This window comes from Nycticebus coucang, chromosome 11 (genome assembly GCF_027406575.1).
Source record: "Nycticebus coucang isolate mNycCou1 chromosome 11, mNycCou1.pri, whole genome shotgun sequence".
NCBI classification, from domain to species: domain Eukaryota; kingdom Metazoa; phylum Chordata; class Mammalia; order Primates; family Lorisidae; genus Nycticebus; species Nycticebus coucang.
In genome coordinates, this window is record NC_069790.1 from 77990255 (window position 1) to 78008429 (window position 18175).

Genomic DNA, 18175 nt, shown 5'->3' on the forward strand with positions numbered 1-18175 from the left:
AATTAATCATGGAGACTGGCGGTGACTGGGTGTCTCTCCTCCCCTTTGCCCTGTACAGGGTGCAAAACTCACCCTACCTTATAGGAAAAACTCCCTGTGAAATTCTCTTTGGAAGACAACCCCCTATAGTCCCTAAGTTGCATGCAGTAACTTTACATTTCTATCAAAAGGCAAATGAGCTGATTGGGAGAGACTTATAGCCCTCTACAACTCAGGACCTGTTCCTGAACCACACGCTTTCTGGCCTGGAGACTGGGTGTATGTGAAACGTCACCGACAAGAGACGCTGGAGCCCTGGTAGAAGGGCCCATACACCCTGGTCCTCGTTACTCCCACGGCACTCAAGGTAGATGGCATCACCTCCTGGATACATCACACGCACATTCACCTAGCCGACCCGTTCGCCATCAAAGAAGACTCCACCCCCCAGTGGAAACTCTGATGAGACCCCAATAACCCACTGAAGCTCAAACTGCAGAGATGCCAAGATCCCTGATGCCACCGTATGTGTACCACTTACTGACATATTCTGCCTTGCTGATTATACCCCTCATCACTAACCCTGATTGCCCTGTTAAGATAACATGGCTAGTCACTGATGCTAGCACAGGGATGGTGCTCAACCAGACCTCTGGAGTTCACCCTAAGGGTACTTGGTTCCCGGAGCCCTTAGTCCACCTACATAATCTGGTAGGGATTAGACCCTGCCCCTCAGGGTGGCAGTAATATTGGTCCAGCAATACTCTAACCAGGTACTTTTATGTCTGCCCCGGTCACCTTCCTAATAAGTGTGGGGGAGCAAGTTCCTATTTCTGTAACTCATGGAACTGTGTTTCCACTGGGCAATTATGGTGGAACCCCCCGAGACAAGGAGACTTGATCCAAGTAAAGAGGAAGGGTGTTTGGAGAGGGCACTCCTGTGCAGGGGCCCCAAACCTGACACAGTATCACCTTTACGGAGAAAGGAAAGCGAATGCTAGATTGGGAACTTGGCAAACGATGGGGTGTGAGACTGTATGACATGCACGGCCCAGACCCGGGTAATATTTTCCAACTCAAAATCTTATACACCCCCCTTAGTGATAAGCCTGCTGCAGTGGGCCCCAATATAGTGCTTCAGCCTCCCCTTGTAGTCACCCCTAAGCTCTGTGGCTCCCTTGACTCCCCAGACCGAGCATTCAGTACCCAAAGTCTGATTCTAAACCCTGCACCTGTGCCTACCACAGATCCTGATCCACTTTGGAAATTAGTCATTGCTATATACCAAGTCTTAAATACTTCCAGACCAGACCTTACTGAGTCCTGTTGGTTATGTGTAGAAGCCAGACCCCCATACTACGAGGGAATTGCCCTAATAAGCAAACCTAAGATCAGCTCCCAGGCTAGCGACTGCCGTTGGCAACAGTCTAAGCCCTGAGTCACCCTACAGTCCTTTATAGGACAAGGAACTTGTATGGGTCAGACACTCCCCCAATACCAACATCTATGTAATCAAACTCTCACCTGGGGTGGGACTGGATATGTAATGTAATTCCCACCAATTCCTGGTGGGCTTGCTCAACAGGGCTCACCCCGTGTCTACATGGGGCAGTCCTTGATTTAACCCGGAGCTTTTGTGTCTTAGTGCAGCTCATCCTCAAGCTGGTCTATCACTCAGAGGACTTATATTGGGCATATGAGTCAGCTGCAGGCACACTTACAAGAACCAAGAGAGAACCAGTCACAGCAATAACCCTAGCCATGCTCATGGGACTGGGCATAGCAGGAGCAGGCACAGGAGTCTCCTCCTTAGTCCTACAAGACACGAACTACGGAGCTCTGCGTGCTGCAATAGACTTAGACATAGAAAGAAGAGAAAACTCCATTTCCCACCTTCGAGAGTCCCTAACTTCCCTCTCTGAAGTAGTACTCCAAAACAGGCAAGGGCTAGACTTACTGTTCCTTCAGCAAGGTGGATTATGTGCAGCCCTAGGAGAAGAATGCTGTTTTTATACTGACCACTCAGGAGTAGCCAAACAGTCCATGGAGTTAGTGAGAGAAGGTCTCTGCAAAAGAAAACTCGAGTGGGAGAAGTCTCAGAGCTGGTATTAATCTTTGTTCAGCAAGTCACCCTGGCTTACAACTTTAATTTCAACCATAGTGGGCCCACTTGTAATCCTATTAACTTTTGCCCCTGCATAATTAATAAATTACTGGCTTTCATCCGAGCTAGAATTAATACTGTTCAATTAATGGTCTTACGGGCACAGTATACCCCCCTCAGCACTGAAAACACCAGCAATGGCATAGAGCTAGGGCTCGTAAAACGCACTGAAGACCCATGATTGGATCTTCTAGGCACAAGAAAAGGGGGGAATGTAAGGACCAAGTTAACTCCAGTTTGTTAAAACTAACTTCATCTTGTTCCTCAGTCTTCATTTTGCAGCTGCATACCAAAGGCGTTAGGCAACCTGCTCCCTCCCCCAACCCCCGTCCTTGCCCCATGGTCCGCACTTTTACACAACACAACATCTGCTCCGAGCGATAACAACACTCTCCAGACAGCCAAGGACAAATACAGCTCTCTCCCCCAAACCCCCTATCAGCTCACCTCATACCCCTTCCCTTTTTTTTCCTTTCTGTACCCTTAAAACCTCACTCCTTTTCAAGATCGGGGCTTCTCTGCTCTCCTGCTGCACCAGGACCAGGGTGGCCGAGCTCGAGCTTGTAAATAAACAACCTCTAGCTTTTGCATTGAACTTGGTCTCCGGGTGATTTATGTGGGGGATCCCGCGACGCGGGCACAACACAACAAGTTCTAGTAATCCTTTTTTCAAATCTGCAAGGCCATTAAAAATGTACCCTATTCTCCGGAGATATCTTCCAGTGTGTATTTTTTTTTAAACATACGATGCAGTTATTTTATAATCTGTCTCATAATTTCAGTATCCAAACACTTTGTGAATCATTTTTCTGCTGCTCTCATTCATGGTGTCTGGCTTCCTACTGTGATTATTTTGTAAGCTATTTACTTTTCTTAGAAAATTATTTTGGGAATTCTTGGAGGCCTACAATGGAAGTACCCTTTCAGAAAGAATTTGCATTTACTTCTGTCAGGTATTTAGGGAACTCTGCTTGTCCAGTTTAAATCTAAATTTTTAACTTGTGGTTTTATATGCAGGGGATATGAATTTGGACTGTAAAGCCTAGCTTACAATGGCAACTTCTTAGATTTTTAACTTGGTTTGCCCAGAACCCAAACTTTTCTCGCAGGTCTGTAGGATGTGGAGGTAGATTACTAGGGATTATCCTCATCCTGAAGGGTTAAGTGTAGCCCTTCGAGGGACCTGATTTATGACAGGAAGATCTCTGATTTCTGTTCATCATGCCCTTTCAAACCCTAAAAACTGAAGCTCATAGTTCCCAGGTTTGGTAAATAACTACTAATACATACAAGGTAACCTTAGAAAAATCACTTAATTTCTTTATATCTTAGCTTTCTCATCTGTATTTTGATAAGACACTTTACACTACATAAATTTAGGAATTAAAGGCAGTAATATGTGGCCATATTTTGAAAAAGTTATTCACCTTGAAACAAAAACACTTTAAAAAAATTTCAAAAAATGTTTCACTTTTTAAAAAGTTTAGGGTTTTAGTATTACACAGAAGTTATTCCTTTATACAACAGACATTTGAATGTCTACAGGCACCAAAACAGGAGATATAGTAGATGAGCAAGTTCCATATGAAATGAAGACTCACGGATTATTTAGAAATACTCAATACCTACAGAGACTAGAGCAAGGACATGTAAGGTAGGGATGGCAGATGAGTACTTGAAGGGTTCTTGGAGGTGTCATCAAAAGGAAGGGCATTCCTAGCTCAGAGGTCAGAATACACAAAGGTAGAGTAATGGAGAAAACAGTCGAGTGTATGTGTACACGCATGTAAGGTCTAAGAAGCCCGTGATGCTGGCACACAAACGAAGAGAAGGCATGAAGCGATACATGCAAGGCCAGATCCGGGAGCCTTTGGGAACACTAAAGAGCTAAAGGGAACACTGAGGTGTTTTATGCAGGGACAATATTAAGTTTTGTGAGAGTACTCTAGTGGAGGAAGGGTAGAATGAAAAAAGGAAAACAGATAATTTTTGTATTACAAGTTGACTATCCCTTATATAAAAGGATTGGGACCAGAGGTGTTTTGGATTTTAGATTTTTCCCCAGATTTTAGTATTATATTTAATGGTTGAGCATCCTTAATCTGAAAATCTAAAATCTAAAATGCTTGAGTGAGCATTTCCTTATAGCAACATGTTGGAACTCAAAAAACTTCACGTTTTGGAGCATTTCAGATTTTGGATTTGAGATGCTCAACCTGTATTTCAGTAAGAGATTTGAGAGCCTAGAATAGGAGTTGGAAATGAGACACAGAGTTCTAACATTATTTAGTAGGTAAGAACAGGACTACGTGGTTGATTAAATGTGTGGGGTAATGGAGAGGGAAGTTTCACCTGGGGAGCTATTGAATTGCCAAATGAGGTGGATAATCAGAATAAATATGTTAAGTTAGGGGGGATATGATAAACTTGGACCTGTTACATTAGAGTAGGTGTCAGAGAGGAAAAGTATTATAAGCAGGTAGAGAGATTCAAAGTCTGGGCTGAGATACAAGTTCATGGAGGCTTTAGTAGCTAAAGCTCATATCTGAGACAGTATGAATGGCTGACATCTGCCAAGAGGAGAATGGAGATAAATGGGATGTGCCAACATTCAGAAGTGCATGAATGAGAGCCCGAGAGAGAAGGGACAGTCACAGATATTAGAGGACCAAAGAATGTTAGAGAAGGAAAAAGTTTCAAGGAATAAATTATCGGCAGTGGCAAAGACAGAAGAGACCTCAGACAATATAATAACTAAATTGATTCATGTGGCAATCAGGTCACTGATGGGAGATGAGTGAATGGGAAGGGAGGAAATAGAGAGGTCTGACATAAATGAGAGAAGGGAGTTTGGAGCTGGAGATACTTTTTTTCTTTTTAAGGGTGCAAGAAACAGGAACATGTTTTTTGGTGGAGAAAGGACTAGAAAGCAAGAGGTTGCCGTAAGAGTTTTCCAGGCACAGAGATATGACAGAACTCTGGCTCTTCAGGAAGACCTAATCAGAATTAAACTTGTAGCCAATTCAACAAGAAGCCTTGTAACACAATAGCTAATTCATCTTAATAAAAACTACAAAATGCTAGTTTATGTCAAAGAAATAACAGCTCAGTAGCCAATTATAGGATTAAAAAATAAATACAGCAGGTCAAGATAACTGTATTTCTAATTGGACTCTGTTGCCAACCAAAGAATGATGCTTCTTTTCTCTGTGGAGTGAACATAAATTAATGCAAACTACCTTAAGCGGAATCCAGCCTCTGTTCTTTTACAAGCACCTCACCACATTTAAAGCCAATCTCTGACCAGTACTTTTGATCTTATCTTCCTGTACCTTGCATGGAATCCCAAATCTTCAGATCTCTTTTTGCTCTTATTACCAACTTCTTGCTCTTTTCTGAATTGAACTCTTTTCAAAGATAAAGTAATAGCTGGGGGGAGTGGGGGAGAAGAAAGGCACTGTTGCCTCATTCTTTTCTTTTTCATATCCCATGTTTGTGGAATTTCACAGGAGAGCTTCTTTCTGTAATCTGCCTCCTCTACTATCTGGGAGAGAATGTGGCAAGGTACCAATTATTTCTAGGTGGCTAAATCCAGGCACTGTTGTCAATTCTTCACTCTACTTTCTCTCTCAGCAGTATTCAACACCTGAGCTCAGAAACCCTTCCTTTGGCTCTTGTGACTTCATTCTTCCTGGTTGTCCTATGCTTGTCAGTCTCCTTGGCCTATCCATGCTCTGCTTCATAACCTTCAAGAGTTACTCATGGATTTTGCCCTAGATCTTCTTTATATTCTGTAGCAGAGATTGGCATGTTCCCTGTAAAGGGTCAGATGGAAAATTACTTTGGGCTTTGCAACCATAATTTTTCTGTTGCAACTACTCTCAATTCTGCCACTGTAGCATGAAAGCAGTCAAAGACAATAATTAAATGAATGGATGTGGCTGTGTTCCAATAAATTATTAGATTATTAAGAAATGTCTGATTTCCTTAAGTACTAAGTTTGACAATTGATATCACTGACATTTCACTTTGACGCATTTTTTATTGTGAAGGTAGATCCTTGTTCTTTCAAATGCAGTTTTGGCTTGTGATTATCTTTCAGATTTTATTTTTTTAGGAGCAATTTTGTGAAGCTATGGATAAGTCAAAAATTCATGTAATTTTTGAGTATGAGTCTCACTGTAGAATTGATGCAATGCAGACAGCTTGAAATATCAACGAAGTGTTTGGGAAGAACGCACAGTACATTGATGGTTTGAGAAATTCCATTCTGGTGATTTTAATCTTGAAAATGAGACATGAGGGTGACCGAAGACTAACGTGGATAATGAAAAGCTGAAAGCTGTAGTGGAAGCGAATTCATCTTAACCTATCGGTGAATTAGCACCAAGTTTTGATGTTACTATTCCAATAACAGTGGACTATGAAACAAATCGGCAAGATAAAGAAGCTGGATAAATGGGTTCTGCATGAATTAAATGAGCATCAGAAAAGACATCATTTTGAAGCTTGCCTTTCTTTGCTGTCATGATATATAGGTGAACCATTTCTACAGCATATTGTTTTATATAATGAAAAGTGGATTCTTTTTGACAATCCCAAGCATTTGGCACATTAGTTGGATAAAGACAACATGCTAAAACACAGTCCAAACTTGAATATTCATCACAAAAAGCTAATGTTGTCTGTTGGTGGTCCAGCGCTGGTTATGTGGGTCACTATGAAAGTTTTGAGATAGCCTGTGTTACAGTCCATTATTTCACTTCCAAGAAACATAGTTGAAAGCATGTGATCCACTGATTCACTCGTGCAAGTTTCAACTTCTTCAGCTTATCAGTGTCACTGTGAGGGTTTCATTGGTTTCTATGTGCATGGCTTTTACATTTCTTGATTTTTGTGCATGTCAAAACTTCTGCAATGACCCATGTATTATCCACTATAGCTTCTTGACACTTGGTCAATCGATTACAGTGTGTCTACTGCAGCCGAATGGCCCACTGGATGGGCATGCACATTGTGATTAAGTAGCCAAGACTGGTCAATAGAGACTGGCATCTTCTTGTGAGACAATGCCGTAGTTCAAACAATGCAGCTCAAACTATAGAAGCCGGACTTGGAAACTTTCTGCCATCCACAGTATTCACCACACCTTGCACTGACTACACTTCTTCCAGGCTCTGGATCCCCCTTCTTGTAAGGAAAAAATGTTCAATTTTCAAGAAGCCATGGAAAATGCCTTTTATGATTTCACTGCCAACTGCTTTCTAGGCTTCTTTGTTGCTGGCATACATAAGCAAAGAGGTTAAGATGGCAAAACTATGTTGATAGTTTAGGCACATACTTCATACCACTTCTTGTTTGAGAAATAGTAAGTTACACTTTTGATTGAAAATCAGACATTTCACATTTAATAACCTAATATTTATAAAAACAGCCAGCCAGCTGGATTTGGCCTATGGACTGGGGTTTGCTGACTTCTGCTCTATATGCTCCCTAGAGAAGTATCCTTTACTATGTGCCTCCAATGACTTCCTATATGTCACAGCTACACCTAGAGACCTTTCTGTCCCCAAACTTGTATCATCAACTATCTACTTCATATGTACATTTAAATATCTCAAAGGCATCTCAAACCTTAATACAGAAATTGTGCTCTCTCCAAGTCTGGTATCCCTTCAGTGTTCTGTTTTAGTAGGATCACTATCATTCATATGCATGTAGTTGCATAAGGCATAAAACAGGAGTCAACCCTCACACTTCCCTGCCTCTCATCCTCTAATTCTTTGAATGGGAGGAATACTTAAAAAAGGAAGGTCTGGAAATGGCATTACTTGAAGCACACAAACTTAACATTTCACTAATAGAGCTAAACTTTATTTCCAAGTTTATTACATGTTTATACTTGATGTTGAATACATATTAGAATAGATTTAACATACAACTTGGGAGAAAAGCTGACATTCTCCACTAAATGGATTAAAAAGGAATGTAAAACTACAAAATATTTGGTTAAGTGTTGAGTTCCAAATGATGGCAAACAGAACAATAAAATACCCTGCCATTTTTCTCTTTCTAATTTTCCAAGATGGATTATAAAAATTCTTTCATAACAATTTATTTCCAAAAAAAAAAAAAAGAAATAAAGGATAATCATAAAAACCATTTTAAGTATAGGATACAAATAAATTAAGTCTTAATATAGAACCATCTCCTATTTAAAATGTAAATACTTGACAATACTATAAATCAAGGGGGATTCATTAATGTGAACTGTAAATCTAATGGCTTACGTCCTTAAATGCCATTTGCTTTTGTTTGAAGAGTTGTGATGATTTAAGGATGACACACAGTAGGGTTCTATTTGACATTCATGTTGATATGTGGTGCTCAGAATGGGAGATCCAAATACTAACTGCTTAGTGACAGAAAGTCAGAACTAATTAGTTCCAAGTGGCAAAGAGTTAACAGAATTAATCATTCCACCTCCTAATCTATGGCTGTGAACAAATGTACAGCTTTCACTAAAAGTTCCAAAATAAAACTCCTCTAGATATTCTGAAGCTGCTGACACAAAGTATATTGTCTGTAGTATAATTCTAATGTTAAACAATTTAAATACAAAATTATGGGTGGTTATCAAAGTTGTTATTGGTAATAAATACAATTTCTTTTAATTTCTTATAAGTCTCTTAGCATATTTTGTGAAGAAAGTTGTGTTCTTTTTAATATTACTAATCTTTACTTAAACACATTAAAAAAATTCATCTTAAAATTATTTTCTACCATGGATTACAGAATGAAGATTCATACTAAACACTGTTCTCAGTGTTTAGAATCATCTGAAAAACCTTTATTCTTTCTAATACCACTTACAAAAGACGTTTAATAAAGATAACTCACTCCTAACTAGATTATTCTAGTGATAAAATATTTTCTCATGTATTTAAGACAAATGATTTATGGCTTTTCAATTTAAAAATTCACATTTAATGTTATGTTGTTAAAACTTTCTAGATTGGTCTCCTAGTATCGGATTCTTAAATGAGAAAAGAAAAGGACAAAAGACATAATTATTTAGACTCCTCCCTTCCCCCCAAAAACATTTCCCTTAAAACACAAGGCACACTCCCTTTCTTAGAACAAGGGTCAAAAGATGTTTTGGTAATTTTGTGTTAAAGGCCAGATAATAAACACTTCAGGCATGTGGACCAGTTAACCTCTACTACAGCTACTCCATTTCTGCTGTTGTGCTGGGAAAGCAGCCACAGATAATACACATTTGCACAACCATTGTCTAAATTTGGCCTTTGGGCCATAGCTGGCCAAACCTTGCCTTAGAAGAACAGACCTACATCTATAAAAGTCATTTGAAAGAAACTGGTCTCCAGTCAAATATGAGGGCTGACTCAGAACCTAGCAGTTAAATCACTCTAGTTAAACTGGTCTCTGGTCAAATGTGGTGACTGCTAGATTCCGAATCTAGCAGTTAATCACTCTAGTTAAAAATTCCTCTACTGGAGCTCATGCCATCATGCTTTTCACTGGGATAATTTATCTTCATTTAAGGACTTGCTTAAGTATTATTTATGCAGGGATTCAGTTTAAAATTAACAAATGATGTCCATACAATTTAATATCCAATTTAATTTTTAAAAATACTTAATGAAAAATATAACATAATCAAAACATTTAAAATAAGTACACTCACTACCCACTCCAGTAATTCATTTAAGTCATACCCACTATAGAATATGAAAAATAAATTCAGAAGTGTAATTACTTTAAAATACACTACTTCCACTTTTGTCAATATTTTATATTTATGTATATATTCTATAGTGGAAGCAGAAATTCTCTCTAAAAACTTTATCTCCTTAAAATCTTGAGGTGCATATTAGAGCCAGAGGCAATATTTGACATATAAAATTGCAGTACAGGCCTTTCAAATTTGGCATTTCACTGGTACAATTCAATGACCAAGGTAAAGAATAACTGTACAGTGCCTAGACATTCCAGTAAGAACCATTATTTTCTTCAATGTAGAATGATTAATACATATTCTACAAGGGGCAGTGAGGTTAGTAATTCTATAGGGTTTCTCCTGACATAATTTTCAAAATTGTACAATAACACAAACAACTTTGTTAAGGCCATATTTTATTTGCTGATTAATGGACAAAAGGCAATGTAATTTATTTTCAAGTATTTTCTTGAAAGTCTGTGCTCATAAAAATCATGAAAAGTTGGAAAGACTGTTAAATCACTGAAACTTTAAATATATTTTACACAATCTTGTTTGTACAAAAATACAAGTTAAATATAAACATAAAGCAATCATGATAATTTTATGCAAATCTGTTTTATGTGATCATCAGTAATATATAAAAGTTTTTCAGTTGTTATTTGTGAAAAGATCAATACCAGATTGAATTACTATCTATTGGCAAAGGGCCCTAAAAAGCTTACTTTAGCATTAATCTTTTACATGGTTAAAGATGTGTTTCCTAAGTTGAGATCACCTAAACACTGGAAAATAAAGAAAAACAATGAAAGGGTGGTATGTCCATAAACCAACAAATAATTTGGCTGTGATGTATCATAAAACACAAAGCAACCCCACAGATCTGTACAATAAACACCATGTCTCACATACTCACACAGTATCCGTGCATGCACACGCGCACACACAGACACATGGTGCACACCACACACCCAGTCACACAGCCTAATGTCGTGCTGCGTCCAGTTCGCTGCTCAGCTGTGCATTTTTCCTCACTTCATCAAATGAGTAGGTCTTTGTCACCTTTCCGTTCTTGAAGACTGTGTGGAGAAGGTCCTGTAGGAATATAACAGATGTAGTGATTGCGCTGAAGAGATTCTTGAGCAAAAGGCTGACTCATGCTCCGATGAATCACCAGGGGTCCTCAAACTATGGCCCGTGGGCCACATGAGCTGGTGTGATTGTATTTGTTCCATTTTGTTTTTTTACTTCAAAATAAGATATGTGCAGTGTGCATAGGAATTTGTTCATAGTTTTTTTTAAAACTATAGTCCAGCCCTCTAATGGTCTGAGGGACAGTGAATTGGCCCCCTGTTTAAAAAGTTTGAGGACCTCTGAATTAGACTAACCAGTCATAAAAAGATGTCGATGGTGTTCGAATTATGAAATGATACGACAAACAAAAAATGCTGGTGGAGCAGGCAGAGAACAAGGTGAAAATGCCAGGAAAGCTATGTTAACCAGTGTGATGAAAATGTGTCAAATGGTCTATAAAACCAGTGTATGGTGCCCCATGATCGCATTAATGTACACAGCTATGATTTAATAATAAAAAAAAATCTTAAAAAAAAAAATAAAAGAAAATGGCAAATCACCACGTTGGCTGCTATGAAGAAATACTTAACTTCTACGAAAAAGACCAATGTAAATATTACATTCTTAAGCTAGTTTTCTTCAAAGGAAAAACAAAAAAACAAGTTGATCACTTTTTTATCTGCAGAGGAAGACGTGTGTTGCCAGAACGGTCACTGCTAATCAGTTCTGACAATGCAGCAAGGAAAGCCTGCTAAATCTTCCCTAGTTCCAGACCAACAGACTCAACACTGATTAAACTTATCAACCTGGACATTTAGTAAGTTTGCTAGGCACTGAAAGTTGTCCTGAAAAAAACCAGGAAAAACCAAAAACACAAACAACAAAAAATACAGGTATTGATTTCTTGACTAACGGATAGTGACTGAGTTAAAAGCTCTTTGTGTACACAGATACTCCAAGAGTCACCGATAAGGGTAATCCACACCATCCATGCAGGGTAACAAAGACACAGAGGTCTGGTAGAGCCATTCCTATCTTAATAAGGAGTTACCATCTGCCTCTGGTTTCTCTTTGTTTCATCCATAAAAGTAATCTCAATTTTCCATCTACTCTGAAGACTGAGCTGCATATGATGTTATCTAACATTTCTGTCATTGTGCTCAAATCACACTGCTTTAGCTGTAGCATTTTCTTTTATAAATTTAAATATAACCTATCAGGAAAGGCTGGTTCCTATTTTTAAATCAAAATACCTATATGATATCTAATTATAATCAATTATAGATTACTATTTAGAATATTCAAGTATTATCACCACATTTTCTTAAAATCAATGCTTCCCCCCCACTTTTTGAGACAGGATCTCACTTTGTGGCCCCCTATAGAGTGCTGTGGAGTCATAGCTCACTTTTTAAAGTCACATTTTAACTTTTAGTTTCAAGTGACTTCAGTTCATCTGAGATAAACTAATTTAGCAATTCTTAGTAGATGAAAGAGTTAAGTGAGGCTTACTCAAAGAATTGTCTAAGAGACTATATAAAGCAATCTAATTCTCAAAGTTGAGCTTTGTATTTATATATTTTTCATTAAAAATAACAAAAGAGTTATTTCATCAGTTCTGGCTCAAAACCTTAAAAAATGGTAAGAATAACATGTTATAATCATAAACAATCAAAATAGAAAATAATAAATTAGTATGTTTAGGTTTAGTGTAACATTTTCTGAGAATATAAATATTCATGAATAGTTTCCCTCTAAAAATGAGTTTTCTTCAATCTGGTGGTTTAAAAACCAAAAATTTTATAACTTGAGTTCATGAATATGAATGTACTTTTTATATATTAAAGACCACTAGACTGTATGGACTACTTTAGCATACTACAATTTTTTTTTTTTTTTGCAGTTTTGAACTGGTTTGAACCCACCACCTCCAATGTTTGGGGCCAGCGCTCTACTTCCTTGAGCCACAGGCACCACTCACATACTACAAATTTTTTCAGTTTGCTTGACCCAAATTAGAAAACTTGGTTAAGTAAGGTTTCACCATTTACAAATTACATAATCTGAATTACATCTCTCTGTCTTCACATTTTATACTATTAACATTATCTGCTTTTAGCCCATAGAGTTGCTATGAGAATTAAGGCTAAAGAAAACCATCTGAACTGAATACTATTAAGTTTTTTAAAAAACAGAATTATCTTCAACATTTTAGAATTTGCATAGCTCCTACTATTATCTATTTAATACAACCAAAATTTTGCTATAACACAAACAGTGAGAAGTATTAAGAACAGCATCCTTTTAAGTATACTTAACTACGCCTTTTGGGAAATGATTCACTGCCTATTGACAGCTAAGTGAAGAACAAGTACAGGGCAGAAGCTTGTGGAAAGTCTTCTATCACTACCACACTGACCACAATGTAAAAAAAAACCAAAAACCAACTTTTACATTTTTGAATGTTACAAAATATTTTTCTCAATGTACATACAGACTTTATATTTATGATCTAGCAACTTGTTTTTCAATGGATTTTTGGCAAGCCAGGTCAGCAATTATACATTTTATAATAAAACTTTGTCCTTCACAAAATCTGTTCTGGAAAGAATTTAAAAATAAAATACACATTGCAAGTACAAGTTGGATCTATGAGGTATAGAACACAAATGTCTTAATGCTGTAATTGGGTAAATGAGATGAAAGCTATGTTGATTAGTAGGATGTAAGCACTCCAATTTGTACAAATAAGCAACACGTCAAATCCCATAATGGCATAAATGTATTTATGATCTATGTACAAGTGACTTAATAAAAAAAAACTTAAAATTAAAAATAAAATACAACATATGAACTTCCTTTCTTATTAATTTGGAGAGCCACCTACTATTGTCAAAAATAAATAAATCAGCATAGATACATACATGACCATATTCTTCAAGGTCACCTTTTCCTTCCTCAAGTGTAACAAAATTCCCTGTTGGCGTCCTATGTAAAGACAATCGGCCCTTTTTGGACCTTTTATTGGGATCAGCAACTGGGTCCTTGAAGACATTTATCTAAAATTAAAATTAAGAAAGTTAGAGAAAATAGAAGACTAATTAGAAATGTCCAAGCTCTCACATACAATAAAGTATACACATAATTTATATGTAAGTTTTTGTTGTTGGTTTTTTGTTGAGACAGTCTGACTCTGTTGCCCAGGCTAGAGCGTCAGCCTAGCTCACAGCAACTTTAAACTCCTGGGCTCAAGCAATCCTCTCGCCTCAGCCTCCCGAGTAGCTGGGACTATAGGTGCCTACCATGATGCCTAGCTAATTTTTCTAATTTTTAGAAGAGTCAGGGTCTTGTTCTTGCTTAGGTTGGTCTCAAGCTCCTGAGCTCTAAGGGAATCCTCCTGTGTTGGCCTTCCAAAATGCTAGAATTACAGGCATGAATAACTAGGCCTAGCCTACGTGTAAAGATTTAAGACCTTAATAGGTACAACTAAACCAATCTACATTGGGTTTTTAGAAATAACTTTTTACCTTGTTTTGATGGATAGTCTGTTAAGAAAAAAGATATGAACAGAACCTGAATCTTGGATATCCTTTCTCATCAATGAAAAATACTTAATATTTCATTTGTAATAAGTCTTTAAGGATTCTAACATGTGGCCCTTAAGGCATTTCCTTTAATATTACAAACTGCCTCTATTTAAAAAACCCAACTATGCCAATACTATATAGATATACATTTATACATATAAAAAGTCTTTTGAGAGGTGAGTTGGATATTACCAAGGTAAAGGCTTTCTTAATTCACACAACCTTTCCTTTTTGTTATTTTTTACTGTTACTTTCTATTGACAGAAGAACCTGAAGAAAGCAAAACATTTATTTCAGAATTAGACAGACAGGAGGCAAAACATAACAGAAGCAACTAGCAATGGCAGGAGAATGAGAAGCAACCAATGACTCAATCCCAGAACTCTCCAAACATGAAAGACAGTAAAGCAGGGAACTGACTCATGTGTTCTTAGGAGTTTTTAGCATCCCCCTCTCCCCACCTCTGCCCTTTGCTCCACACACTCCCCAACTCTCAAGAGACTATGGAGGAGCTAGATGGGGTAGTCATTTAGCCACCTAGCTGTTCCACGGGTGTGGAACATCATTCTGGTATCATAATCCAAACTTCTTATTCTGCTTTCCTAAAACACAGCTTAACAGTGAAATGATTACATGCTTATCCTTAATATGATGGCTAGATTAGTTGCCATTTCTACTCAAATATGGTCAACTCTATGATCCAAAAGCATATTCTGAAGCTGTGGGAAATGACTGACCTGTATTATTTCTCTTAAATAATTTCTGACTTTATTGTTCCTCTTTTTCCAAATCTCTCTCTCTCTTTTTAGTCATGTTATTATCTAATATCTCCCTTCTTTGTTTCTGAGTCACGATTAGTAGTACCTAACACCACACTAATAGTCTAGGACCCTATTATCCTTTGAGTAGTACACTCAAGAACCACATTCTACCTAGACACATAAAGAAGGTACTAGAACAAAAGGAGTAAAAGTAGAAGGACATACCCCAAGGCCATTGGTTACAACATAACTACACTTGAAGGAACAATTCAAGAGATCTCTGGTTAACTTCTGCAGCAAAGCTCCACCAGAGCCAAAAGCAACATTTTCAATGCTCCACTTTTTCTGTTTCATGCCTTCTACAATCTAGGAGATTAAAAAACAAAACAAAACTAAATAATATGGAAGAGGATAGAGATTATTTTTAAAGGGCAATTCTTGCAAATAAAGAATCCAAGAGATGTTTTATAACAGTCAATAATTAGATAAGAAAAAGACCTAGACAAAGTTATATCTGACATTTTCTTTTTAAAAACCTACCCCCCCCCCCCAACAGCTTAAGATGGATATGTTTGGAAGCAAAAGATCTCATTAATAGTTCCTCAATTTGTGGTGGTGGTGTTGTGATTAGGGTTGAGGAGTAAAGGAAATGAAAGGAAGTGAGAAAAAATTGGCTGTGAATATCCAAGGTTACTTGAGTCAATCTCTTACCCATCTCCTTAAATTGTTGCTCAGATGCCAGCAGCACAAGCAATGAGATCCACACATTTGCCCCAAATTATTGGACTCTACGAATAATTCTAATCATCATTACCACATCACAATATATAATGGGACATGCCAAAGTCAATGGACATTGGTGGCAAAAGAATATAAAATACTCTCTCCTATATAACAGATGAAATACTGGTATAGTCATTTTACTTTGGCTGGTATTCCAATACTATAAACAAAATTATGGACAGATGCTTTGAGGGCTAAGATTTATCACTGGATCATTATTAGAAGAATGATTATCTCAAGCCAGTTAGAGAGACCTGTATGAACACTTGTGGCAGCTAAAATAGTTCTTTGAAGGGACATAAAATTTAAAAACTACATTAAAGATTTGTTTCTTACCAATGTCATGTGTATTTCTTTCTCCTAAGTAGAGCTTATTTACTTAGCATCTGTCTTCTTATTTAACATTCACTCACTTTGATCATAGAAAGTGGCAAGTGAAATGTGGTAACCCTTCCTTTAATATTATGAGAATAGCTAAAAGGAAGCAATTAGAAGGGCTGGTTCTATTCTATTTAAAGGGAACTTTTGAGTGATTAGAAAATCATAAGCAAGTTTAAAAGCTTTATGTGAATCATTAATAGAAATTTACCACATTCCCACAAGATACCAATAGTTGCATATTGTCTTTTTATTTTCAACACTGCAAAGAAACAAATGAAAAACCCCAAGCATCTTCATTTTTTAAACAAACTTACACTTAGACATTCATCTTTCTTTTAAAATCCCAAACATTTGATTATTCTGCCATGAAAACTTTTAAACCACAAGTATGGAGATGAAAACACGTAAGACTTATTTTAAAGCGATTCCTTTAGGTTTAGAAAAATCCCATCCCACGTTTTTATCGTTGTACCTGAAGCCACAGGTATCCAAGTCTCCTGAATCGAGATTTATTTTTCATTGAAATGACTAAGAACATAGTGAATTTCAATATGAAAGAAATGCACAGAACAGAAAATGTGAGAAAAGGGAAATAAGTAGATGGAGGGTAAGGTGGTTTAAATAAAATGTAGAGAAAATACAGTTTCAGACCTGTCACCTGATTTTAGAGATGCTTCAGCAGGAGAATAATAAGGAAATCACAAAGTACAACACTGAATAATATCTTATCACTATATTTCCAGCCAAATTTCTTCACTAAAAGTTATAAAATTTAGGCAATTTAAAGTTAAAGGAATTTTTCTGTCAATGGAAAATTATAGAACTAAGAAAAAATTACTATCTAAAAATATTTAGATAAAAATTTGACAAAATTTTGTATTAACCTGGACGGAAGTGGAAGACATTATTCTTAGTAAAGCATCACAAGAATGGAGAAGCATGAATCCTATGTACTCAATTTTGATATGAGGACAATTAATGACTAAGGTTATGGGTGGGGGGGAGGAAAAGCAGAAAGAGGGACGGTGGGGTGGGGCCTTGGTGTGTGTCACACTTTATGGGGGCAAGACATGAGTGCAAGAGGGACTTTGCCTAACAATTGCAATCGATGTAACCTGGCTTATGGTACCCTCAATGAATCCCCAACAATAAAAAAAAAGAAAAGAAAAAGAGCTGATCACTTCCTAGAGAGAAAAAAAAAAAAATCTCACAAAATATCAGTCTTAGATATTACTCTTCTGTTGAATAAGAATTTCAAGTTTCTAACTAAGGGATATAACTTACTGAAATCAGGAGAGTAACATTATTTTTCTTATCCCAACACATATTTGAAATGTGTATTACAATCTACAAGTGTTTCTGCAATATTTTATGTACATATAGCTCAAAGAAATAATTTGGTCTTTTCATTAAGATTTACACAAAACCAATGTCTTCTATTAAGTCTCTGGACCAAAGTAGTGGCACTTAGGGGAAATTTACTAAAAAAAGTAATGAAAGGAGTTACAGGAAAAGAATAGTAGGATAGCTAAAGGTAAAGAAAGGAAAAAATGTTGACCTATACATAGAATGGTAAGATACAACCGAGTATGGGAAGAAAATTGTTTAAAATATCTGGGGCTTCAAAGAAATCTTCCTTTTGCCAGCTCTGAGAATTCAGTACTATTTTAAAGTTATTACTGAACTATTCCATCGAGAGGTTTCA

The 18175-nt window shown here is 37.0% G+C and overlaps 1 protein-coding gene across 3 annotated transcripts in view; it reads right to left on the bottom strand.

Annotated features, from left to right (window-relative positions):
• Positions 1-9767: 9767 nt before the first annotated feature.
• The window catches only part of NAMPT (nicotinamide phosphoribosyltransferase), a 51632-nt gene continuing 43224 nt past the window's right edge, over positions 9768-18175 (bottom strand). For all 3 annotated transcript variants that reach the window (XM_053608383.1, XM_053608382.1, XM_053608381.1), the window contains exons 10-12: positions 15532-15672; positions 13883-14017; positions 9768-10979 (exon numbers count right to left, since the gene is read on the bottom strand). In XM_053608383.1, the coding sequence (XP_053464358.1) occupies positions 10869-10979; positions 13883-14017; positions 15532-15672 (387 nt within the window). In that variant the 3' untranslated portion in view covers positions 9768-10868. The remainder of the gene's footprint in view (positions 10980-13882; positions 14018-15531; positions 15673-18175) is intronic.